A 25077-nucleotide genomic window follows, 5' to 3' on the forward strand; every position below is an offset into this window, starting at 1 on the left:
CCGGGGCAGAGCCTGCGGGAAGGCGCCCGGGCTCCCCGCAGGTCAGTGGCCCTTCGCTGGGGTCGCAGTGCCGCCCTGCAGCCTCGGTGCCCACGCAGACCTCCGCCTGGCCCCCTGGAGGAGGCTGCTCCCCGCCCCCCGCCCCCGCCCGGGGGGGGGCAGCACGCACACCCCTCAGAGGGAAGTGTGGGGGGGCCTGGGCCCGGGGAGGGGGCCCGTACTCACCTCGGCTCTGGGCATAGAGGAGGCCCAGGGCCACCAGGGCGCCCGTCACCAGGAGCAGCAGGAGCAGCAGGCTCCCCTCCAGGAAGCTGGGGCGCTTCTGCCTGGACCTGCCGGCCGTCTCCACTGTCCCCACCGGGTGTTCGAGCTGCCCCATCGCCGCGTCTCTAGGCAAGAACAGTGCACGGCTGAGCACCCCCAAGGCCAAGGGCAGGGGCGGCGCCCACCCAGGGCAGGGGTGGCACGGCGTGGAGCTTCTGAGGCCCTGCCTGAGGCTGGAAGGGCCCGATGCTGGCTGGGAGCAGGTGCCAGGGCTTTTCGGGGAGCTCAGCCCTTCTCTCCATTGCCAAGTGCGTGCCCTCACCCTCGCCCCTGTGCTGCAGGCTGCCCACGCCCTCCTGGGCCGGGGTCTCTGAGTGCCCGGGGCCCCGGGGTGGGGGACGCCCAGCCTGCTGGTCCCAATGGCAGCCTCTTCTGCAGGTTGGCCTCTCCCAGTCCCGGGTCTGGCAGGGACTGGTCTGCGGACCCCCCATCCCCCCACCACTGCTCACAGCGCGGGATCCATGTGGCGGGTCCGGGAGGCCCACCGCCCTGAGCAGGCTGGGGGGCTGCGGCACAGAAACCTGCCAGGGCCACTCACACCCACGGGCCACACGCTCATTCTAGCCCATGCATGTGAGTGTGCGATGAGAGCAGGGGTGCTCCGTGTACGTGTATGAGTGTGCGTGCAAGCACCTGCATGCGTGTGTACCTGTGGGAGCGTGCACATGTGTGGGTGGGTGTGTGTGCGTGCACCCCCTTTGCAGGGAGTGCCCGGTCGCCAGGACCCCCGGGGCCGATGCCGGGGGCCGACGCCGAGGGCCGGCCTGACCTCTGTCCTGGCTCACGGGGCATCTCAGACGGACTCCCACCCTTCTGGGTGTCCCCCTGCCACCTGCCACCTGCCCTGGCGTGAGGGGAGAAGCCAGGCCCACACAGATCTCAGGACCCTGGGTCCCTGTCACCTCCCACGTGCCCCCCCGCCATCCTCCCCACCCAGACCCGCTGCCACCTTCAATCCCTGCACAAGGCCCCCCAGCGAGGCCCCCCCGGGGTTCGGACTTGGTGCAGTCGGCCCCAGCACCCCTGCACCCCAGGCTTATTTCTGTTTACTGCCAGACCTCCACCCTATTTCTATTTCCACTTCCGCCTGCCCCTTGGAGATATCAGTGCCACAAGGCAGGGGTGTCTCCCGGGGCCCCGCTGCCTCGGCACTGGTCAGCGTCTTTGACTGGACAGGCAGTGGGACTGCTCTGGGCCGTGGCCGAGCGTCTGAGTCTGGGGCTCTGGTCCCACCAGTGACCGGGGGGTGGGTGGGGGTGGGCCGGGACGAGGAGTTCCCTGCCTCACTCTGAGGAGCCGCTTGGCCCGTCCTGCTCGCTCTGGGGCAGTGACAGCCTTCGGGCCCGGGGCTGGGGCTGGGGCAGCGACAGCCTGGCTGCGGCCCCCCAAGGGTGTTGCAGCTGCAAACACGGGGTCCTTACGGGACGGGCCCTGGGCCTGGGAGCTTCCTGCCCCAGGTACAGGGGAAGCTGCGTGGGAAATGCCCCGCCTGCCCCGGGGCAATGGGCTCAGGGCTCGGAGGGTGCTCTTGGGGGCTGCTGGGAGGGCTGGTCCGGTGGGCAGGGCCCCCCTCGGCTCACCCACCGCTGAGCCGCTCAGAGCAGCCGTCCCCACGGGCAGGGCGGGGTCAGGAGGGCCTGGAGTTCGAGTGAGCGGGGCCGGGCGGGCGGGCTCCCAGGCGCAGGAGGCAGTGGCTTCGGGGCTCCGTCAGGCCTGGTGGCTGCCAGGCCCCTTTGTGACGCAGGGGCCCCCCGCGTTCCGAGTTCCGACGGCCGGTGCGGGGGCGGGGCCGAGGGCGGTTCCTGGGTGCCCCGGCTCCCTGCTGCCTGGGTGGGTGTCCCCTCCACGGACTCTGGCCCTGCTCCTGACCCTCCCTGCCTTTGCTCCTCGACCCCTCCATCCAAGGGGGCCGCAGAGACTGCTGGGAAGGAGGGCGGCCCCTTCTCCCACACTGCCCACCTGGCCGACAGGTGCGGGGGTCAGCACCCGAGCACCGGGTGGGCGGTGGGTTGGCGAGGGCTCCGTCTCGGGCGTCCTTTCCTGTCGGTCCCCAGGGAGGTTCTGGGGGCCTCGCCCGGGCGTGACGGGTGCGGGCAGAGCGGCTGGTGGTGGGGGGGCCCAGACCAGAGACGCCCACGTTTGCCGGCGTGGGCCATGCTGCCTCCCTCGGCCCCTGGGGTCTTGAGGCTCGCTCCGCCGCCCTGGCTGGGAGGCAGGGCGGGGGCTTGGGCTGGGCGGGCAGCCAGTGCTCGGGGATGAGACTCAGCTGCCCCAGCCCTGCCGACTGGGGCCGGGGGCCCGGGCAGAGCAGGTTCCGATCCGAGCTCGGACTTCCCTTCTTTACACCTGACCGGCTCTGCTTGTGTCAGAACCCCACGGGATGAGTGGTCCCCCCAGGCCCCTGGGACTCTCTGAGGGTGCCTCGTGGGCCTGGGCCCCCGGCCAGGTTCTTCTTTCTGAAAACTCCGGGGGCCCCATCACCGCCTGTGTAGGGGCCGCTGCCTCCCGTCTCCCGAGACTGAACACTTTCCCTTACTTGCCAAGTGAGCCCACGCCCAGGGACCCCAAGACGGCCCAGACACCCGCCCCCACCCCAGTGGGGCAGAGCTCCGGGCCCATGGCCCCTCTCTCCCCCCTCGACCTCCCGTGTGACCCCAGGCGGGCCCCGCCCCCTCCAGGGCCTGTGCGCTATCAGCCCTGCTCCCCCGAGCTCCCCGATGGCTCCCGCCAAACCGCCTCCTGGCGTCCAACGGACCTTAAGGACCGGCCCAGCCGCGACCCTTGTCCCACGTGGGGACGCGTCTGCGGTGCTCAGGAGGTGGCACAGGCCCAGAAGAGCGTCCCGGGCCCTCCTGGCGGGGACCGCCCCTGTCAGCGGGTCAGGACCTCACAACAGTGTGCTTGTGCTTTTCCCCGCCTTAAAAAAAAACAGATTTATTCTTTAGGGAAGGGGGAGGGAGGGAAACCTCGGTCGGCTGCCTCTCCTACGCTCCCCGATCAGGGACCTGGCCCACAACCCGGGCGCGTGCCCTGGCTGGGAACTGACCCGGGTTGCTTTGCTCCACGGGCCGTCACCCACCGGCCGAGCGGCAGCGGCCAGGGTGCTTCCGCTCGCCGCCGGCTCGTCTGTTTGACGGCACTTTCGAACGCCCGCATTTTGGACTGATTTATTAGCTCCTCCATTCTCCTGCTCCCATGTACTGACTTCTGCCGTTCTTACTAATTCCCGCCTTTGGATTTCCTTCGTTTTCCGTCTTTTCCTTACTCCTCAGGCCGGGCACGCACATCACCGCATTGGCCTGGGCTGCTGCGTCGTGTGCGTCCTTGGCCGGAGCCCGCGCCGGGGCCGAGGCTGTGCCCTGGGCGTTGCACCCCCAGACAGTTTTTGTCACGATTGTGTTTCCGAAACTGCAGTGCCAGGTTTGATTCCTCTTGAATCCAAGAGTTGTTTCGTGTTTGGGGGTGGGGAAACAGCCCCTCACTGCCTGGAGGCTGGTGATACATCCTCCCGCCCCGCCCCAGCATTCTGCTCCGCCCCCCGAGCGGGGCCGGCCGGGCTATGCCCACTGAGTGCCCGGCGTGGGGCTGGGGCCGTGGTCGGCCGCGGCCTCCACCTGCAGTGGGTTGGGGGGGAGCGCCCTGAGGCAGGCTGGGCCTCGAGGCAGCACAGGCCCTGCTCAGGGAGCCGGGGGGTGGGCTCCCCTGCAGGGTCCCCAGGCTGTCGTCTGCTGAGGAACCGCCCCACACTGGGGTGTGGCTCCCAGTCACCCCCCGAGTTGACTGTGACCGTGCACTAATTGCTGGACCTTTCCAGCCCCCACTTCCCAAGTGGAACGAGGCTACTTTGGGGAGAAGAAAGCAGGAAATGCGTGAAAGCCTTTTGGGGACTGCCACACGGCACCACTGGGCTGGTGAGCTTGTTGGGAAGCGGTCGGCACCATCTTCCTGGCTTCTGCCCCCGCACCCCTGCCCCGAGCCAGGGGCAGGGCACCTGCGAGCAGGCTGGTGCCCAGCAGTGGGGGCAGAGCTGAGGTCAGGTTGCCAGTCTTTGAGGGGAGGGCTGCCCTCCAGCAGGACACTTCCAGACCTGGGTCGTGCCGGCCTCCAGATGGTCAGGGAGGAGGGGGTGGGTCTGCCCAGGAGCACGGGCAAGAGTCTGCGGAGCACCAGGTCCTGGGACTCGGGCCGGGGCAGCCCTGGGGACACTCCTGCAGGCTGTGTTCCAGGATGTGGTGGCGGTGGAGTGTGGGGGTCACTGCAGTGTGGGTGGTCTCGGAACCCTCCCAGCAGGGAGGGGGTACGGGAAAGTGAGGCCTGCCTGCCCCCCCGTCCTCAGGCCTGGCTACCTGTTTTCAGGGAAGACGGCAAGGCCAGGCCAGGCCCAGGCTGACGGAGAATGGTGACACAGGTGTAACAGAGCAGTGACGGGCAGTGCTGCCCCTTGTCGGGAGGCGCCCCTGGGGTGAGGGGGCCGGGCAGGGCGGCTCTGATGTGGCCCTCCCTGAGTGGCGAGGTGGGGGCAGGGAGCCCTGAGGTGGGTGGGGGGACAGCAGGTGCAAATGCACGCAGGCGATGACGCCACTGGACTAGGTCTATCTTCCCCAAGCTTGGAGGCTGGGCCTTCTCCTCCGACCTTGACCCCTGGGCCAGCCCCCACCTCATGGCCTTAGAGCGGACTCATCCACAGGAGCCACTGCCAGAAGGGCCGCAGGTCCAGGGTTTCAGTGGCCCGTCCAGCACAGCTCATTCACGAACCTGAGAGAAACCCTGTGACTGGGCCCTGGCCTCTGGGGGGCAACCCGGCGGCCACGGGCAGGACTGCACTCCTCGCTGCCCCCACCGCGGCCGCCCCCAGCCCGAGAGAGTTTCCAAGCAAACTGAGGGCAAGTTTAATCCACAGGGTGGGTGTGTGTGTGTGTGTGTGTGTGCGCCCTTTACACCCCCACAGCTTTGCCCGAAGAGCCAAGGAGAAGCCCAGCCTTTCTGCTCATTAATGGGGTGGTCTCTCTCTCTCTGCTTGGCAGGGGGCGGGGCCACATGGTCCCCATGGCCGCAGTGGTGGGTTTGGGCCCTGGGCTCCCCAGGAGAACGGCTTCATCCAGGCGGGGGTCTCAGCAGGCAGGCCCCAGCTGGGGAGTTCTGTCCTTGGGGGGCCCGCCTGAGGCTTAGGCCAGGATCAAAGACAGCTTCATGTCCCCTCTCCCCAGGGCCACCTGGGGCTGACCTCAGTCCTGTCCAGCCTGCTGGCCCCACGCCAGGGCCACGAGGACCCAGCTTTGGGGACCAGGACGCCGCTGCAGCGAGGGCTCCTGGGCCCCCCCGGCTGGTCACTCCAGGCCAGTGGGACTCCCTTCGCTCTGCTTCCCGGGGCTGGCGGTCCACCGCGGAGCCACCCACCCCGGGGCTCGGAGGGTGGGAGGGCGGGGTGACCACCCCCTGGTTTGGGGGACAGTGACAGGGGGCCCTGTGACTGGGCCTGGCGAGCGTGGGGTCAGTGGAGCCGGCAGCCCGAGGCCGCCTCCCTGCGGACCCTGGCCTTCAGCCGCTTCAGGCCGCCGTGCTCGGGGTCGAGCAGGAGCCCACCCTCAGCCGCCGCCCAGGCCTCGGCGTACCGCTGGCCCTGCAGGCAGCGCTGCCCCTGGCGCAGCAATGCCTGGGCAGCGGAGGCCCGGCCCGGCTGCGCCCACAGGCTGTTTTGGGCCGGGGTGGGCGCCAGCTGGAGGGCCTGGGTGAAGGCCCTGGCGGCCCCAGCCTCGTCCCCCAGGCTTAGCAGCAGGCGGCCCCTGGAGCACAAGTCCTCGGCCCTCATCGGGAGGTCACCACCCCCTGCGTCCTCCCGGAGCACAAGGTCCAGGTCTCCGAGTGCCCGGCCGAACTCCTGCAGCTCCGCCAGGCAGGTGGCCCGCAGGCGCAGGTGACAGGCACTGCCACCACCGGCCAGGACGGCCAGCGAGCAGTAGCCCAGTGCCTGCCTGGGCTGCCCTGCGGTCAGGAGGCTGCGGGCTTCCTGGACTGCGGCCTGCGGAGGGGGCAGAGGAAGGGAGCGCAGGTCAGCCCGGAATGTCCCAGCCCCTCCTGGCCCTGCACAACCCGCTTCTGTGGAGGAGCTGCCCGAACGCTCCAGGTTGGGGGCACCTCCACCCGGCCAGCTCTGAGTGTCTGCCCGACCCACCTCCCCACTGCCACCCCACCGGGGCGCACGGGTCACACCAGGCCTCAGTGGAACTTGTGGACGTGGCAGTAGAGGTCCCAGGCGTGCAACCCCACTGGCCCGGAAATTCTGCAGGCCGCTCGGGGGTCCTCCTCACTATCCCCTCCCTCCCTGACCTGCTGCTGTTCTCATCTGGGCGCCCTCCTCCCTCGGCTCCCCTCCTGAGCCCCCTGCCCACCCTCCCGAGGAGGCAGCCCGGCTGGCCCTGGGGACAGTGGCAGACACTGCCTCTGCCCAGCCCGCTCCTTGCACCCCCTCCGCGGCCCGAGGTCAGGAAGCACGAGTGGGCTTCTCACTATGGCCCTGCAGAGCCGGCCACAGGTGGGGACAGGCTGCCGCCGCACTCTACCCCAGCGTCTGGCGGCGCGAGCCCCGGGGCCTCGTCGGCTGCCTGCCCTCCGGACTCACTGTCCCTCCCTGAGCGCGGCCGCAGCCCGGCCTGCCCCTGGGTAACTCCGCCGGCCTCCTAGGGATCCTGCCTGCCCCCGTGGCCCCCACCGGAGAATAAAGCACATCAAGACCCCGCCTGAACCGCCGTCCCGCCCGCCCTTTTCTCGGTGCGGTCTGGTTGTCGTGCCGACGCCCCCTCCGCGCCCTGTCCCCAGGGGAGGCACGGGGCGCCCCGACACTCGGCAGGGACGCTGTCGGGGAGCACAGACGCCGGGTTGGGACGCAGACGCGAGCGCCTGGCCGGGGGAGGGAGGCCTGGCTGGGACAGTGTCCGTGGCGTCGCGGTTAGGGCTCCTGCCGGGCGCCGTGGTTCGGCCGTCCCGCCAGACCGACAGCGCCCAGCTCGCCCTTAGCCGCGAGACTACGTCCCGCGGCTCCGCCTCCCTAGGCCGGGCCGCTACGCGGGCGCAGCACCCTCCCGACAGGCTCCGCGCGGTCCCTGCCCTGGGGTAGGCCCACCGGCTATGCGCAGGCGCAGTACCACCGCCGGAAGCGGGGCGCGACCACTTCCGACTCCTTTCCCGGAAGGCTTAAGTCATTGGACAACTCGCGGGTTGCTCCTCCCCTACCCCCAGAAGCAGAAGCCGACCTCCCGCGCGCCCCGCGCAGCCCCCTCTCTGCCAAGAGACGTCCCTCTCTGCGTTCTTGGTCCGCGTGACACGGGCTCACTCTGCCTCCCTCGGCCCCCGGTGGCAGCGCCCCCCGCATGACCCATTGCCCTTTGCGTGTAGCCAACTCTGTTAAACCACCCCCCCCCCACCCCCCGTTGAAACACCTAGAGCTGTGTCTCTCCCCGGCGGACCCTGCGTGCTGGGGCCCACGAGAGCCCCGGATGCTCCAGGCCACACGGGCGCGAACCCCACGTCCTCCGACCCCGAAAGCATGCTCTGCTCTTGGCCTCCCTCCCCGCAAAGGCTCAATTCAGCCGCGCCGGGAGGCGCAGTTTCGGTGCCACCCTGTGCCTCGGGTAGTGGAGGGGCCGCGGTGGTCAGACTGGACCAGGACACGCTGCCCTCCGCACAGGCCCCCCAGCTCCTGCAAGACGGCTCCAGGAGAGCTTAGGCCGAAAGCCTCTCCCACCCCAGCCCCCGCCCCCTCCACGCCCCGTCAGCAGCACTCTGAGCTCTGCCCCGCGTCCAGGACGGGCCTTGGCCTGTCTCTCCCCCCCGCGGCTTCGCCTCCTGTGCGCCCGCCCTCGGTGCGCCACGGCCCTGTTCTAGGGTCTCTGCAGCACGGACACTCTCTGAAGTGACCTCTGCAGTGTCCCCTGAGGGCCGCGGGGCGGGGCTGTGGCTCCACCCAGCACCTGCTGGAAGGTGCTCTGGCATTCTTGCCGGATCAAGAGTGGAATGAAAAATCAGCTTGTGGGAGAGGCGAGGAGCCCGGCCTGACGACCCTTTGCAGGCCCCTCTCGGCTCCGCACCTGCCCTCTCGCTGGGAGGGACCCCTCTCTCCTGGCCTGACCTCGGGGTGGGGCGGGCTTCCTGCAGGAGCAAGGTGCTCCCGGCTGGCTCTGCCTGGCTCTGAGGAGGGGGTCCTCTCCCTCTCCCCTACTCAAGCCACTTGCTCCTCATGCAGAGAAGCCAGAACATTTGGGGAGTGGCCAGGGCTGGAGAGGGCAAGCCTGGGTGCCTCCTGCTCACAGCCCACCGCCACCTGGAATCAGCACCCAGGGGATGCAAAGCAGCCCAAGCCCCTGGGGTGCTGGGGAGGGCTGATGTGGGGCTCCCAGGGGGGTACAGGCACCTGGGCCAGGCCCTGCCGCTCCGAGGCCTCCAGGAGACGCAGCAGGAAGCCGAGGTCCCCAGCGTCCGTCTCCGCCAGGCACTGCAGGTCCCGGGAAGCAGCTGGTGTGTCTCCCTTCTTGAGCCGGAGCAGGCCGCGCCGGGCCCGGGCAGCCTCCGACGGCGGGGTCGGGTGTGGGGCTTCTTGTAGGCGGGTGCCAGCCTCCTCGTAGCGGCCTGTCGGGGATCCGGGAAGGGCAGTCAGGGTGGCTTTGCAGCAGTGGCTTGAAGAGGTGGGACTTGGCCACGGCACGAGGGAGCCTGCCACAGCCTGTCCCGCTCCGTGCTGGCTCGGGGAGCAGCGGGCTGACAGAGGGGCTCGGTGCTGGGAGGAAAGCCAGGAGCAGAGGCACCTGGTGACACCACGCTGGTCACGTGGACTTGCCTGCTACCAGCAGCCCCGTCTTGGGGTGGGGGTGTCACCGGAGTCCCTGACCCCCAGGCCGAGCAGCATGGCTCTGAGCCCCTCACCGTGGTCATCACACGGCTCTGCTCTTTCCTGGGTGGCCTGGGGAGCAGGACAGCAGGGGACGGGAGCCGGGGAGGCCTGGGTCCGGGCACCTCTGAGGACTGGAAGGTGAGGACGGCAGGCGGGGGACATACAGGCCACACAGAGACCTCCCCTTTCAAGTACGTACTGACGCACGTTCAGACCGTTTCAGGAGCGGCTGGCGTTTGGGCGCGTGTGGGTGTAAGGCGGCCCCACCTGCTCGGGGCCTGGGCCCTGGGGGCACCCGGTCCTCTGGGGTTACCTCGGAGGCCCGGGTGCCGCAGGAAGCCCCATTTCTCCCCGCTGCGGGCAAAGCCACACAGGTGCCCGGGAGCTGCAGACGTGCCGTGAACACCAGGCCCACGCAGGGACTGGGTCCCAGGAACGGGGATTCGGGTGGACGGGACCGTGGAAGCCCCCCAGTCTAGGGTCTCTCTCCTGTTCTACAGAACAGACTCCGGGGCTGGGGGGGCGCTGGGACGGACACCAGTGCCCACGCCGGGCTGCTGCGCACCCATCGCGGCGAGCACGTCCACCAGCAGGAGGCGCCCCCTCAGCTGCCCCGCCTCAATTCGGATCAGGGCCTCCCCCACGGTGAGGAGGCCCTGGGCGTCGCTGTCACCGACGGGGGCCCCGGCGTCCAGCCGCTGGCTCAGGAGGTCCCGGCAGCGGGACGACAGGCCCTGGGCGATGAGGGCCTGGGCCTCTGGCTTCAGAGAGCGGATCTCAGGGACCGCCGTGCTCGCGTCCAGCTGCAGGGCCAAGAGGGCGTCGTCCACAGCCTCCTGCAAGGGCAGAGTGCAGGGTGGGTGGCGGAAGGGGTCCCAGGGGGTGCTTGTCCTCCCAGGGGACACTGGGAGGGGTGGGCAGTCCAGTCCCTTCTCTCTCGCAGCTGGGGTGGGGGGCGTCAGCCAGAATGAGGCGCTCCTGGCCGGGTCCCATTTCGGCTTTAATGGGCTTGTCTCTGCAAAGCACGTTGCTTGCTGGGCACGGGCAGGGGCGTCCAGGGGCTGGGTTCTGACCACAGGGGCGCCCAGGCCGGGACACACGGGGGGCTGACAGCACCCTTGGGGGGAGCGGACGCCCTGACGGGCAGGAGCAGGAGCCGCCCGAGGTGTCCTGGCGCCGTTTCCCTGGCTCCCCAGGGCCGCAGCCCCGCAGCGAGTGCGAGGGCCTGGCGGGCGGGCTGCCTCCGCGCCGCTCTTGCGCCCAGTGGAGCTGCAGGCGGACGGCCAAGTGCAGTCGCTTGCCAGTGACCTTGCTCTTGGCTGAGAAGTGCCTTGTCACTGGGCTGTGGCTGCCTCTGGGCACGTCTCCTCCAAGATAAACACCTGTCCTGGCCCCTGGCGGAGGACCCCTCCTGCCCGGCCCCGCCCCGGCCCCTGCACGCAGATGATCCGGAGCCACAGGCCCTGTGTGGACAGGGCAGGGTGGCGCCCAGGGTCTCGTTATTTTCAGCTGAGGGCCCCGTGGGAGCCCTGAGGGTTGGCACGTGTCCCCGTGCCGACGGAGGCTGGGAGGCCCAGGACCCCTCAGGTGACAGGGAAGGACTCTGAAACTGGGGCTGTGAAGGGTGTCTCACCGTTAGGACGGCCTGACCCCCTGCTCCCTCTCTTCTTGGGGGTCGGGAAGGAAGGCGGCACCCCCCCAGAGAACCCCCCAGTCTGCCAGCCCCGGGGTGGGGAGGGCAGGGCCGGTACCTGCCGCCGGTCCAGGGCCAGATGCAGGAGCGCCCGGCCGCACCGGGCCCGCACGTTCCCGGGCTCGGCCCGCAGCAGGGAGTCGAGGTCGAACATGGCGGTCTTCCTCTGGCCCAGGAACCCGTAGCACCGGGCGCGGGCGAGCAGGGACTCGCTGGCCTGGCCCCCTGGGAGGGAGGGCTGGGTCAGGACCGAGGGCGGGCACAGCGCATCTGTCTGCATCCAGCTCTGACGGCACCCCTCCTGGTGCCCCGTGGGGGAGAGAGACCCAGAGGGTGTGCCAGCTGCGGGGCCCCTCGCGGAGCTCACAGGCCCCTGGGCACCAAGACGGAGCAGGGGTGGCGCCTGGGAGGGCCGGTGGGCAGCAGAAGGGGCTTCCGAGAGAAGGGGCGTGTCCCCTGCAGCCGCATCTGAGGGGAGGGGCCGGGAGGAGGAAGGGCCCTCGGGGTGGGCATGGAGCGGCCACAGCGTGAAGGTGCCAGGAGGGTGGGGAGGAGCCCCCCGAATCCTGGGCACAGGAGTCCGCTCCCCAGAGAGGCCGCCACCACCGTGCTGCTGCTGCCATGTGTGTGTGCCCAGCGACAGGCACGGGAAACGCTGTTCCGGGTCCTGCAGGACACGCGGGGTGTGTCCCCTTCCCAGCTAGCGTGCGTGGGGTGTGAACTCACTCACACCGGCCGCCGTCCCCGGCTGTCCGAGAACCAGCGCACCTACCCCTCGCTCCGAACCCACTCGGTGTCCCCATCACCCCCCTCGGAGGGGAGGCGCCCCCTAAGTGCACAGCCTGAAGTCCGCCGGCATCCTGATCCCAAGTCTGCGCCGAACCCCGGGCTCCCCAGGAGCTCACTGTGCCCCCTTGGGCGTGCACCTTCCCTCGTCACCCTGCGGGCCCCTGGCCGGCACCCTGGCCGGCACCCTGCCCGGCGAGGCCGGTGGGCCGGCTGGGAGAGCGGGGAGGCCGGGCGCACACACACGCGGAGACCCGCGCCCTTTCCTCTCGGGCAGGGCCGGAGGGAGGTGAGCAAAGCCGGCAGAGGAGCCTCAGCTGGCCCTCCCGCCCTCAGGGCCTGGGCGTGCTGAGGCCCCCGCAGGCTCCTCTCCTGGGCTTTAGCCTGGGCCTCAGTGCAAAATGCCCCCCGAGGGCGCACGACCCTGGGACCCCAGAACCAAAGGCGGGCTTGGGCACCCTCGGCCCCACCCCTGGCTCGCCGGAGGCTCCCGGAGCCCCACGCATCCGGCACAGGACGGGGGACCCGTGGGCGGGCAGGCAGCTCCCACCTGCAGCAAAGATGGCCAGGGAGAGGTAGGCGATGGCCTCCCGGGTGTGAGCCTCGCCCTCGGCCCCGCCTGGCCGCGCCCGCAGGAGGGCCAGGGCCCGAGCGTGGCAGTGGCCCCGCAGCAGCTGCCGGTCCTCCGGGCGGAAGACGTCCAGGGTGGGCTGGAGACAGGTCGTGTCCCCGGACTGGACGACCTTCTTCACCAGCTGCAGGGGGCAGGAGGGTCATGGCAGTTCCTCCCCGCACCCCAGTCCTTTCCACCCCTCTGTTCCCGGCCTGGCTCACGGGGGCGTGGCCAAGGAGGACGCAGCCCACAGGGGGCTGGGCTCAGGGGGGTGAGTGGCTGACAGAGGTGTGGCCCCCCAGGAGGCGTGGCCCACAAGGGGCATGGCTCCTGACCGGGAGAGGAGGGCCTGTCTCCAGTGTGGAGCAGGGGAAGGCTGGGGGTCCGGGGGTGTGGGCGTCCTTTAGGGCTGCTCCTCTCCTTTGTGTTGCGGGGGGCAGTTTGGGGTGTCCCAGTGTTCCTGATCTGCGCCCCCTCCTCTGTACATGGGAGACAGGAGCAAAAGTCCTGGGACCAATGCCTGTCCGGGAACAAGACACCAGACAGACATGATCTTGGAGCTCAGAGCAGCTCCACTCCAGAGAGGTTCGATGGTGCTCCTGCTGGCTGCCCGCTGGGGACACAGGTCCAAAACCATCCTTCCTTCTCCCTCGCATCGCCCGGGGCAGGGAGGCCAGACACCCGAGGTCAGAGCGGAGGGAGGATGCCCACAGGCCACACAGCCGCTGCCCCAAGGCCCGCATCCTCCCCTGGACGGTAACCTTCTGACCACGTGTAGCAGGAAGCTCCCGTAACACCCAGAGGAGGTGGAGCTCTGCTTTTCCTGAGAGCAGGGCACTCTCAGAGGGAGACAGGCAGGCCCTGAGGCCCTGGGGGCCCCTCCCCTGTCCCCCCACCAGCTGTCCCAGGGCAGGGTCCCGTCAAAGCTGGGTTACGAGGTCACTCGGGAGATTTGGGGCGGAGCTCCGCCTGCATCGGACTCTTGGCCGCTTTTCTTCACGACGTAACACAGCAAATGTGGGAGGCCTACTGTGTGCAGGAGGCCTGCCAAGGCCTGCTGGGGTCACCTCCTGCAGCCAGTTCCTACGCCGACCCGCAGGACCAGGGCATGGGTGTGCGGCCCGGGGCCGGGACCAGCTGGGCCTGCTCCCGAGTCCCGGCTGTGGGTGCAGAGCTGGGGCCCCGCCCTCACCTGGTTGGCATCGTAGGAGAAGCCCCTCCGCAGCTGCAGCAGGGCCAGCCGCGCCAGCACGGGGGCCGCCTGGGGCCTCCGGGACAGGGCCACCAGCAGCGCCTTGTGGGCGTCGTCCAGGCGGCCCAGGCGGTACAGGGCGTCGGCCGCCAGGAGGTGCGAGGCCTCGTCCTCTGCGTCCAGCTCCATCAGGAGCACGGCCAGCTGGTGCACGCCCTGGGCGTTCCTGCTGAGAGAGCAGCCGGCGGAGCGAGGGCCCCTTCCCCACGCCCTTCCCCCGCTCCCCATCCGGGTGGGCCGGCGCCAGGCCAGTCCTGGCCCACGCTCCTGGGCCAGGGTGCTGCCTTCCCGCCGAGATGCGGGGGCCAGGGCGCTGCTGGAAGGACCCTCAGGGGCGCTGCTGGAAGGACCCTCAGCCCTCCCCCATCCGCCCACCGCCCCGCGGGGCAGGCGTCTCGGGGAAGGCAGGACCGAGGCTGCGTGTTGACCCCAGCCGACCCTGCCTGACTCTCCTCTTCTGCAAAAACAAGGTGGCAAGGTGTGTGCCAGTGGGCTCAGGGGTGCGTGTTAGGCAGAGAGCCAGGAGACAAACCGGGGTGCCCTCCCAGTGCCCCCGGAAAGGGAGACGAACTGCCCCTGGGGGAAGGGGTGGGCAGCCTGGAGTGTGAAGACCCCCAGAGAGAGAGAGAGCAAAGGTACAGGGGCACCCACGAGAAAATTCCTCCCCACCCGCAGATCAAAGGGATGCAAATCAGGCAGCCGGGCAGCGGAGGAAGTGTGTGCGAGTGCGCGCGTGTGTGTGGTGACATCAAACACAGCCCCGGGAGGCCCCGCTCGGGGCCTGTAGCTCAGAACAGCTTCGGAGTCACCGCAGGGCTGGCGGAAAGTTTGCAGAGGAAACCGCGGGCTGGGCGTGGGCCCAGACGGGCGGGCGGGCGGCTCTCAAATTCCGGGGCCTCCCGGGGCCACATTTGCTGACCCAGGCGTGCCCCCTTGGCCTCCGGGGTAAGGGCAGACCTCGGGGGCGAGGGGACAGCGCTAGGGGGCGTGGCAGCGAAGGGCAGAGCTGCGGGGCCACGAGGCCCGGCTGGCGGCACAGGACGCACGTGCGGTCCCCTGAGGGGAGAGCCCAGCGGCCCGAACGGCACGCCCAGCACAGGTCCTTTTGCGAACCAGGTTTACACGCACACCCAGAGCCAGCTAGCGGGGTGCCTGACGGTGGGGCGATGGGTCGCTTTTACTTTCCCGATTCCGCGCTTGAGTTCCCAATTTCCTATAAGTCAGTCCTTAATGCGTCGTCACAGTTAAGGACTGAGATCTGGGCCCCGGCACTAAATTCGCCACCGATGACTCGGAGAAACCACCCGCTGCGCCCTGCCTCGGCTCACGCATCCGCAGGACCCAAGACACACGCCTGGCCACCGCGCGGGAGCCCAGAACGACGCAGCCCAGGACAGTGCACGCACGCGGGGGCTAGTGTTTACCCTTCTGGCGCCGCCGCCGCCGGGCTGTCCACCTCCGCCGCCCGCCTCCGGCGGCCCTGCGCGCCCGCGGGCCCCGGGCCGGGCCTCCGCTGCAGCATCCTGCGGCCCTCTTCCCGCAGCACGGTCAGCAGCAGCCCCCGCTGGTTCCAGGGCACGTAGGCCTTGGCGATGAGCAGGGCCTCGTCAGGCCGCAAGCGGCAGGCGGTGACGTAGTCCAGCGCGCCCAGGAACGCGCTGCCCGCCAGCACGCGCAGCAGCCCGCGGCCGCACAGTGCACGCACACAGCCGCCCGGGTGCGGCGGCCCTTGCTCCACCACCTCCTGGAAGTCCTCCCGGGCGCACCGCGCGTCGCCGGTGTGTAGCGCGCAGAAGCCTCGAAGCGCCAGCAGAGGCGCGCGGTCCCCGGCGCGTTCGCTGGCACGATCTTTGGGGCGCGTGGGCCGCAGCAGGCGCTCGCACAGCGCCCGGGCGCCCGCCGCATCCCCGGCCAGCAGCAGGCACTCGGCCAGGCGGGCTCCCAGTGCCGGGCGCGCCCCGGGCGGCGCCACGCGCAGCAGCACACGGAGAGCGCGGGTCACCGGGGCCAGCAGCTCGCGGTCCGAGTCCTCGCGGAGCTCCGGGCGGCTCCGCACCGCCTCCTGGAAGCGGGCAAACCCCACATCCGCCACTTCCTGCGCCTGGGCCCTCACGCGCTCCCGGTCCTCTGCGGAGAGCACGGCCTCGAACTGCCTCCGCGCCCCCGACGGGCTCTCGCGGAAGGCCTCGTGCAGGTCCCGCAGCAGGTCCTGGGCCCCGCTGTCCAGGAAGAAGGCTGCGGCGGCGCGGGTGACCAGCAGGGCAGCCAGGCGCTCACCTGGGGCAGAGAACAGAGGACCTGTGGGGCTGGGTGCTACCGGGTGCCCGCTGTAGCGCCCCAGCCGTCCGGCGCTTGGGACCCTCAGAGGCGCTGCGGAAGCACATCTCCCAGGACTTCGCGCCCCAGGAGGAGCCGGGCAGAGGCTGGGAGCTCGTTGGTGCTGGAGCAGCATCGGAAGCGGGCGGGACAGCGCGCATGCGTGTGGGGGTGGGGGTGCAGCTGCCCGGGAGGCCCCCGCAGCCCTGCCCCCTCAGTTTGGGTCCAGAGTCGGTCTCCGGCTCTGCCAACATGGAGATTTAGTTACAACACCTCCTCCCCAGCCCCCAGCCCCCAGCCCCCAGCCCCCAGCCCCCAGCCCCCGCCTTTTAGTCGTAAACCCGAGGGTCGACCCCCACCAGCCCCAGGCCAGAGCCGAGGCCCGACTGGGTGACCTGGGTGGGGGCGGCCGACGGTGAGATCCCGAGTCTGTGCTTCTCTGGGCTGCATGGGGACCCCACGCTTCCCTCTCGGAAGCAGAGACCTCCGGTCAGGCCCAGGGAAGGCGGGTCCGCTGGCCAGACAGGGGCACTCGGCCGCCTCCTGTGCCTCCGTTTCCTCTCCTGCTTTGAAGTGGGGTGACATCGAGGCTACAGTCACCTCAGAGCTGCGGGAATGAACTGGACTAACGGGGCCCGGAGCCCCGGACAGGGCCGGTGGGGACAGCATTACTCAGTGAGCGCCCTGGTCACGTCCAGAAAGCCAGGCCGCTCCATAGCAGCCTCCCGGGCAGGCGCACACCCTCAGAGAACCCCAGAGACCTCGGTGCTGGCGGGGGCTGGAGGTCATGGGCGCCCCCCCTGCCGTGGTACAGGTGAGGAAGGGGCGGCAGGGAGGGGGTGTCCTCAGAGCCCCTGCGTGTGTCCACCCCAGGCCTCTGAACCCCCACGTGAGTGCGTCCTGCACAGAGCCGTTCAGAAGCGTCAGAGAGTGTCCTTTACGATGACCACAGCCCCTTCCAAGGCAGCAGGAGCAGGCACGGAAGCCGTCTGCCACCGCCCTGCTCTGCTGTCGTCGTGGGCGGGTGTCACCTCCCAGCCCCGAGCCAGACACAGACAAGCACCTCGCGCCCTGCCACCAGCCAACCAGTGCAGCGGCCGACAGCAGGTCCCCCGTCTAGTCCTGGCGGCCAAAGTAAAAGCAAAACAACAAAAATGAAATGGGAAATGACAATGAAGCAACCGGAGCCTTTCCCGTCGGTGACTGACCCCGACACAGTAACTCCGTGGTGGCGGCAGCGGGGGGGGGGGGGGCAGGGAGCACTGGGGCGCGGCTGCTTCTCCCCCACGCACGCGGCCGTGTGCTCTCTGCTCGCTCCCGCGCCCGAGGCCGCCCCCGCTGGACGTCTCCGTGCTGTCCCCGGCACGAGGCCCCGCACACTCCCCCGCTGTGTGTCCTCTCGGGTAGGCGCGGTGACCTCTGCCGCCTCCAGCAGGCCACGGAATGTCTCGTTTGCTGCTGTGCTTTTCCGACGCCAGAGTTTTCAGAGTTTCCACTACTTGCTGAGACTCCCCGTCTGTTCATTCATGACGACCACGTTTTCCTTTGGTCCTCGAGTGTATCACTCACAGTTCCTTCAAGGTCCTCCGTGTGCCGACTCGGGCCCGTGGATCACCTCGAGGTCGGTCTCCGGCGACTTTCCTCCCGACCATGGCTCACATTTCCTTTTCCCGCTTCTTGGCCCGTCCAGCACTTTTTAAAACTGCACCCCACACGTCCGGCTGATGTTTGGCAGAGCCGGGCCCAGCTGCGTGCCCCTGAGGAGAGCAGAACTTGGCTTCAGCAGGCGGGCGGGCGGGCAGAGTCACGCCAGCAGCTGGGGCGTCCGAGAGGTGCGTGCGGTCGGTCTCCAGCTTCTGTGTTTTCGACCACCCGGCCCCTCCCTGGCCCACGCAGCTCGGTGGTCAGCTGAGGACGGAAGTGGGTTCAGCACGCTGACTCTGGGTCTCACCCCGACCGTGCCTTCCTCCTCTCCAGGACTTTCCCTTCTACCTTGCCAGCCCCTGCCCCCCAGCCCTGCACCCTGAGCTGGGACCGCCTGCCCTAGGACCGCCTGCCCTGGGACAGCGCACGCCGGTGAAGCTGCCGTGTCCTGCTTCACACGCATGGACCCCGGACTGAGGGGTTCCCTCAGCAAAAAGCTGCAAGCGCGCGAACCTCACCTCCGCAGCCCCCGAGGGTCAAGGGCCGACGTCCGGTTCCTGGCTGCGTTGGCTTGCCCGCCTGTGCCTACGCGCGGCTGCTTGTGGGTTCTGTCCCGACCCCATCACCGCCGCCTGCGGGCACCCGGTCTAGTCCGGGGGCTCGGCCGGGCCGCAGCCAGCCTCCCCCGGGGTCAGGCCTGCAGGTGCTGGCCGTCTGGGGGGACGTGACATGCTCCGCCCGTGTTGGTTTGGTTTCATTTCCCTGGTTGCTGGTGAGGCTCGTCCCCTCCCAGTCCGGTGGGGAGCAAGGGGTATCTCGCTTTCAATCGCATTTGTGTTGTCATTAGGATGTGGAGGGTTCCCACATGGTCATTAGCCATCTGTGCTTGCTCCGCGGGGCCATCCGTGGGCCCCACGCTTTACTGTGTTCCTGTTGACACGCAGGAATTCTTCAAATACTCCGGTTATTACTTTTTTGCCCATTGTATATTTTGCAAATATTCTTTCTTTGTTGTGGCTTGTCCTTTCATTCTCTATAGTTATGGGCCAAACAGAAGGCTAAGATTTTTAATTTCATCACATGCATCAAATTTTCCTTCCTTCTTTCTACTTTTCTTTTGTATCTTAATGAGCCCAGCTGTTCACAGAGGTCCCATGGATATTTTCTTCCACTTTCATTCCCGCAAACCTCAGCTGCTGACACGGTCCCTGTGGACGCCCCTTTCCTGCGTGGTTTGAAGTGGGGTATCGGCCCCCGTCCACTGAACAAAGGTCCTCCCCTCTCCCTGTAGGTCTGCGGTGCTCACGCTTGCATATTAACTTCCCGGGGGCTCTGCTTCTGGCAGAGTTTGTTTTCTTGGCCTTTCTGTCTCCCCCTTGAGTCTGCACTGGTTAGTGCAGTTGTGCACCAACTGGTAGAGCAAACCCTACAGCACCGCCTTCTTCTCCGTCTCCTCCCCCTCTCCTTCCCTCCTTCACCTGCCTTCCCTCCCCTCCTCCCCCTTCCTTCCCCCCTCCCCCTCCCCTCCTTCTTCATCTTGTCTGTTACTGGCCCTTTGCTTTTCTATTATATTATCAAATCTTTCTGACCATAGACATCTAATATCTCTCTACCTATATAATTATTTTTTAAAGTGGGTTTTATTTATTTAAGATTTTATTTATTTTTAGAGAGGGAAGGGAGGGAGAAAGAGAGAGAGAGAAACATCAATATATGGTTGCTGGGGGCCGTGGCCTGCAACTCAGGCATGTGCCCTGACTGGGAATCGAACCTGCGATGCTTTGGTTTGCAGCCTGCGTTCAATCCACTGAGCTGCACCAGACAGGGCATCTACCTATATAATTATTTTTTATTGTCTTTTAGTAAAGTTTTATACTTTTCTTCATAAAAATCATTTGATTCTGAAATCAGTTATTCTCTATTGCTATAGTAAATGGTAGGTGTTTAAACAACACAATTTGTAGTTCTTGCTGGTGTCTATAAATGTAAATGCTTTTAGTATAGGCTGTTAAATTCTGTTCCTGTATTTGATACGTTTTTGTTGTTTCTCTTGGGGTTTGTTTCTACAGAGCTACTTATGTTGTGTGGAATAGTAACTTTGTTCCTTCTTTTCTGTCTTACCTGTTTTTCTCCCTTCTTATTGCATTGGCCAGCATCTCCAGCACAATGAGGGATAAATGGGAGAGCAGGCAGCCACCTCATTCTTGATTTTTAATGGAAGGCTTCTAAAATATCACCATTAAGTATTATTTTTTGGTAGTTTTTTTCAAAGTTATTTTAACCTGGCTGGCATAGCTCAGTGGATTGAGCGCGGGCTGCGAACCAAAGCATCGCAGGTTCGAGTCCCAGTCAGGGCACATGCCTGGGTTGCAGGCCACGGCCCCCAGCAACCGCACATTGATGTTTTTCTCTCTCTCTCTTTCTCCCTCCCTTCCTTCTCTAAAAAAATAAATAAATAAAATCTTAAAAAAAGTTACTTTAAAAAAAGATTTTATTAGAGAGATGGGAAGGGAGAGACAAACATCAATGTGTGGTTGCCTCTCACACGCCCCCAACTGGGGGTCCGGCCCACAGCCCAGGCATGTGCCCTGACTGGGAATCAAACCTGCGATGCTGTGATTCACAGGCCGGCACTCAATCCACTGAGCCACACCAGCCAGGGCTAAGGACAAATTCTGAACGAACAGTAAGCAGTGAATGGGCAGTGAGCAGTACCACGGCCACGGAAGTCGCAGTGAAAGGGCAGGCGTGCGGCTCCGGCACCAGGGCGTTTTCGACACGGATGGCCTTTCTGTGTGGTGGTTAATGAAGAACGCTGAGCCCACGGGGGATGGCTGCCGGGGGCTTCGGGAGGGTAAGCGCTCGGGAAACCCCGGCGCACGGGGGCTCACGCGCCGCGAGAGTCGAGCCGAAGCCCCTCGGACTCTGCGTCTCATCCCGCGTGTCCGCTTGGGGAGACGGGCAGCGCTTCCCACACACAGGGAGGGTGTGTGGGGTGTCCGAGGGCTTTCGGCTGGCGGCCTACGGCTCGAATGCGTCTGTTATGGGAAACGGCATTGGTAAGAGGCGCGTGACGGGAAACTTCTTTGTTCGAGTTGTGAGCCACACTTGTGCAGCTGGTGGTGACGGGGGGCTCCCTGTGGCACAGATGACTCACGTCCAGGGGGTGCCGGAACCCCCAGGGGAGGGGCTCCTGCCCAGGTCAGAGCCGGGTCAGGACCGGCAGGCTTCCTGGCAGCCTCCCCCCTGGAGGTGGGGGCACTGGTTGTTTTTTGTTTTTGTTTTTTTTTTAGCACACTTATTGTCTGAGGCTGCAGCTCTTTGGGGGGCTCTGGACTTCTGCAGGGCCTCTACTGGTCAGTAAAGTGGAAGACCCCCCGCCCCGGGAGTCACTGAGTGCCCCTGACCTGCCGTGGCGTTGGCCCCTGCTCAGCAGTGACAGCATACTGCTTTTGTTTCGGGCAGGGAGGGTCCCCTGCTCTTCCACGAGCTCAGGATTCTTTGTGATTCTGCTGGGCGTTTTTATGCCTTGTACAGTGGGAGGCTTTCAGGGTGTCTGGCCCAGCATATTTCCAAAAACAACCTGCCCACTCACTTTTCTGTCCTCTCCGGCCCCCTCCTGCACTGGGGCACCTCCCCCCCCCACCTGAGGCTCACGGCACAGACACCCCCGTCCGGGCCTCAGGGACCCCCAGCGGCGGCTCCCGCACACGGCACCGCTCTGCGTCTTGCCGATGCCCTCGCCAGTGCCTTCGGGGGACACCGTTTCAAGGGTGTGGCACACATTTTCTTCTTCTTCTTCCTCTTTCTCTTTCTTCTTCCTCTTCCTCCTCCTCCTCTTCTTCTTCTTCTTCTTTCTTTTCTTCTTCTTCTTCCTCTTTGTCTTTCTTCTTCCTCTTCCTCCTCCTCCTCCTCTTCTTCTTCTTCTTCTTCTTCCTCTTCTTCTTCTTCTCTCTCTCTCTCTCCCTTTTTAAAACCCAAAATGCGTTGATTGGGGTGGTTCCCCACTCATCCTGACTGGGGGTGCTTTCAGCGCTGCTTCCTTCTGAAGGGGCACCCCTCGGCCAGCCTGCGGCTGACTCCTCCTGTGGGTGACGGAGGACAGGGGTGCGGCTGGCACATGAGTCTGGCACCCGTGCAGGGCGAGTTTACAGCGTCCTGGGCACTTCCCGTCCCCGAGGCCGGGACTGAGGTTCGCGTCCCCTCCTCTCCTCTCCTGCAGAGGGACGCAGGGGTCCTTTGAAATTGCTGTGGGGAGGGCGTCACTGCTGGAAAGCTCTCTCTCTCTCTCTCTCTCTCTCATTCTTTTAACACACACAAGTCCTTGCTTTACTAACCCCGTCAGCAGACCCCGCGGGGTCACCGCCGAGGGTCACCTCTGCGGTGCTGACTCTGTTCCTGACGCCTCTTCTGCCGGTGGGGCTGGGGCACGCACGTCGGAGCCTGGGCTCATTTTTCCTCGCGTGGTCCCAGGACGTGACAAAGCCAGTGGCCTGGCCGCCACCCGGCGGGGTTCTGACTCAGAATACAGAGATGACGTCTGGTGGGGTCCGCAGGTTGGGGCGAGTTTTCCCACCTTTCCGTCCCAGGCACCGCTGCCTCCCCGGGCTGGGCGACGTCGGAGCCCCTTCGTTTCCGCTGGAGTCGCCTGTTGCCACGACCTCCCCCGCCGAACAGTCACTGTGTCACCCCCGATGGGGACGGCCTTCCGGCAGGTGGGGAGGACAAACGTGGGATGCGCATTTCACGGAACCCCCACAGCCAGGCTGAGAGGTGGGCGTGGCCGCGGGGAGGCAGCTGGAGAGGCCACTCAGCTGGGACGGGCTCCGAGTGCCCCAGGCAGGCTGCAGTGCGGCTCCGGGGGGCTCCGGGCGCCCACCCGGCTAGCTGCCCCAGCCTCAGGACCAGGACCCGGCACAGGGGCCGGGCAGGAGCAGCACCTCACATGGGGTGTGTGCGTGTGAGCCCCGGCACCCCCGTCTCCCCGCCTGCCGCTCCCCTGCCCTCTGCATCCCGGTTGCGAGAGGTGAACTGTCAGAACCCTTGCTGACCTTCCCCCATCCCCCCGTCTCCGCCCTTAAATCCCACCCCAATCTCACTGTTTCTGATGCAGTGACGGAGCCTCAGACCCGCCGTCGGGCTCCAGCGCTTCCCTCTCAGTCCTCCACCGCGTCGCTCCTTCCGGCCTCCCGGCCCGGCCCACCTCCTCCCGGCCCCGACCCCCTCCCGGCCGCCCAGGAGGCTGGGTTCACTCCCGGCTCCCTGGGCACCTGCCGCACCCAGCAGCTGGGGCAGACTGTGCACAGGGAACTCGGAGCACCTCACACTGCGGTTTCAGCCCCCCCCCCCCAGCTCTCGCTCCTCTGAGGGTAAACTCGGAGGGTGTTCCCGGTCAGGAGGACGTAGCCAGGGCTCCGGTCTCCGGGGCCTCCAGTCTCCTGCTACCCCTCCCGCCACCCCTCCCGCCACCCCAGCTCCATTCAACGCCACGGACACGCCGGGCTCCCTCTCCTCCAGCCTCCCGGCAGTTTCGGTGTCTGCTGTCTGAATCCTTGTCGCAGCTGAAACGACACCTCCTCCCAGAAGCCCTCCCTGACTGTCCGGCTAGAGGCACGCCTTGCGTGTCCCATTTCCCAAAGCACTTGTTTTGTTTGCGTCCTTTCTCGGGGTCTCCGTCCGGGCAGGGGCTTGTTCTCCTGGTGCCCACGGTGTCCCTGGCCTCAGCACGACCCCCCGCCCCCACCACAGGCAAGACTTAACTGTGCCGTGAGGGATGGCTGGAGCGACTTTCGCCCTGACCTGACCCCCGGGGAGACGCGGCCCGCACCCCTACCTTGGGGTCCACCGCCGGTCGGGTCGGACTCGAGGGCCCGGCTGCACGCCGCCCGGCAGTCTTCATACCGGCCGCTGCGGAGCAGAGCTTCGGGGGACTGGGCGCTGCCCCAGCAGCCCCCGGGGTCCAGGGCCGCTAGGAGCCTCTGGCAGTTGGAGTCCTGCTGCCAGGCGCTGCCCCCGGCCCGCCAGCTCCTTGAGATGTGGCCCTGCAGGGCGCTGACCAGCGCGGGGAGGTAGGGCTGCTGGTGGGCCAGGACGAAAGCCACCGTGCGCTCGGGCCTTGAGGCGAAGGCCTGAAGGTAGTCGGCCAGCCCGGTGTCCACCTGCTCCCCGGACAGGACCCAGGCCAGGGCGCGGGTCAGCCGCAGCTCCAGGGCCTGCTGGGAGTGCGTGTCCAGCAGGGCGCCGCACCGCCGCACCACCTCCCCGTGGCGCCCGTGGGCCAGCAGCCCGGCCAGGGAGTGCAGGACGGCGGCCGGGTGGTCCGGGCACAGGGTGGCCAGGAAGGCGGAGGCCAGGGTCCCCGTCAGGGACACCACGGCCATGCCGTCCCAGTGGATGGCTGGGATCTGGCTGTCCCCTCGGCACCAGGCCTCCAGGGTGGCCACCACGGGCGCCCCCCGAGCGTCGGCCAGGGCGGCTCGGACGCTGCGCACCGCGGAGGGGGCGTGGCAGCTGAAGGCAGCCAGGTAGAAGGCGGTGGCCAGCGGCGGCTCCCCCAGGGCCAGGTGCTGGTCGCCCTCGCGGCAGAGGCAGGCCACGAGCTCCTGGGCCGACATCACGCCCGCGCCGCCGACGGGCCCACGTCCAGTCCGCACGGGCACCTGTGGAAGGGCGGGGCGGGGAGTGCGGTCAGGGCTTGGACGGCGGGTAGCCCCTCGGCCCTGCAGCCCCCAGCCCTGCAGCCCCCAGCCCTGCTACGGAGCAGCCTCCGGCCCGGCCCCACTGAGACCCCCGTGCCAGCGTGGAGCCCGGTTGAGGGAGAGCAGGGTGCGCTCAGCTGCGAGGGCGGAGTGTGCTCAGTGGGCGGTCTCCCTGGGCTGGGGGTGTTGACCGGGCTCCACCTGGCCGGGCTCCCAGCCCACGTTAGCCTCTGGGCCTCAGCCCCCTCCTCCGCAGAGCGGGCCGGGCCGCTGCCCAGCAGCTGACACGCTCCGCAGGATGCCCGGGCCGCCCTCTGCCCCTGCCGGCACAGCCCCTCAGGAAGGCGGAACCCCCGGACCCCCTCATCACCCGGGTCACACAAGCATCCCCCGGCCTTCTCAGGACTGACCCCACAGACCTGCCCGACCTCGGGGCCACACCCCCGCCCCGCTGCCTCACCTGTGCAGTGCGGGCCGGAGCGGGTGCTGGGTCGCTGAGGGGCACCTGCGGGCTCTTGGGTGGTGGCCAGGATCTGAGCCGGGGGACCAGCCCCGTCGTGCCCTCTGCCCTCCCACACCCTCGGCCGAAGAAGTAGCTCCTGCACCAACAGCCCGGCCCCTCCCGTCTCCCAAAGCGCCCGCGGACCAGCCCGCACCCTGCCAGCGCTGACAGCCAGACTCGCGCAGGAGCACACGGGCTCACACGCTCACACGCTCACACATACACATACTCACACGTGCACGCACAGGGTCGCTGGCCTGCGCAGGGAGCACAAGGAGGGCAAAGGCTCACGCGCCCCAAACTGGCTGGTGGGGGGCAGAGCAGGGGTGGGCGCGTCCCTCTAGAGGGTCCGCGGGCTGGGCTCC

The 25077-nt window shown here is 67.4% G+C and overlaps 2 protein-coding genes across 3 annotated transcripts in view; both read right to left on the reverse strand.

Moving 5' to 3' along the window:
• The window catches only part of MMEL1 (membrane metalloendopeptidase like 1), a 29323-nt gene extending 20483 nt beyond the window's left edge, over nucleotides 1–8840 (reverse strand). For both annotated transcript variants that reach the window (XM_045858864.1, XM_045858863.1), the window contains exons 1-2: nucleotides 8732–8840; nucleotides 226–389 (exon numbers count right to left, since the gene is read on the reverse strand). In XM_045858864.1, coding sequence (XP_045714820.1) covers nucleotides 226–379 — 154 coding nt within the window. In that variant the 5' untranslated portion in view covers nucleotides 380–389; nucleotides 8732–8840. The remainder of the gene's footprint in view (nucleotides 1–225; nucleotides 390–8731) is intronic.
• On the reverse strand, nucleotides 3095–24780 carry TTC34 (tetratricopeptide repeat domain 34). Its single transcript, XM_045858862.1, has 9 exons — nucleotides 24671–24780; nucleotides 23346–24171; nucleotides 14977–15829; nucleotides 13493–13718; nucleotides 12238–12442; nucleotides 10960–11126; nucleotides 9774–10044; nucleotides 8732–8946; nucleotides 3095–6343 (listed from the first exon to the last, which is right to left on the reverse strand). Exons 2-9 carry the CDS (start codon nucleotides 24124–24126, stop codon nucleotides 5816–5818), a joined length of 3246 nt encoding a protein of 1081 aa, XP_045714818.1. The 5' UTR covers nucleotides 24127–24171; nucleotides 24671–24780; the 3' UTR covers nucleotides 3095–5815.
• Nucleotides 24781–25077: the final 297 nt, after the last annotated feature.

The sequence above is a fragment of the Phyllostomus hastatus genome, unplaced genomic scaffold (assembly GCF_019186645.2).
Source record: "Phyllostomus hastatus isolate PE091 unplaced genomic scaffold, TTU_PhHast_1.1 phas_scaffold_182, whole genome shotgun sequence".
In the NCBI taxonomy this organism is placed as follows: Eukaryota; Metazoa; Chordata; class Mammalia; order Chiroptera; family Phyllostomidae; genus Phyllostomus; species Phyllostomus hastatus.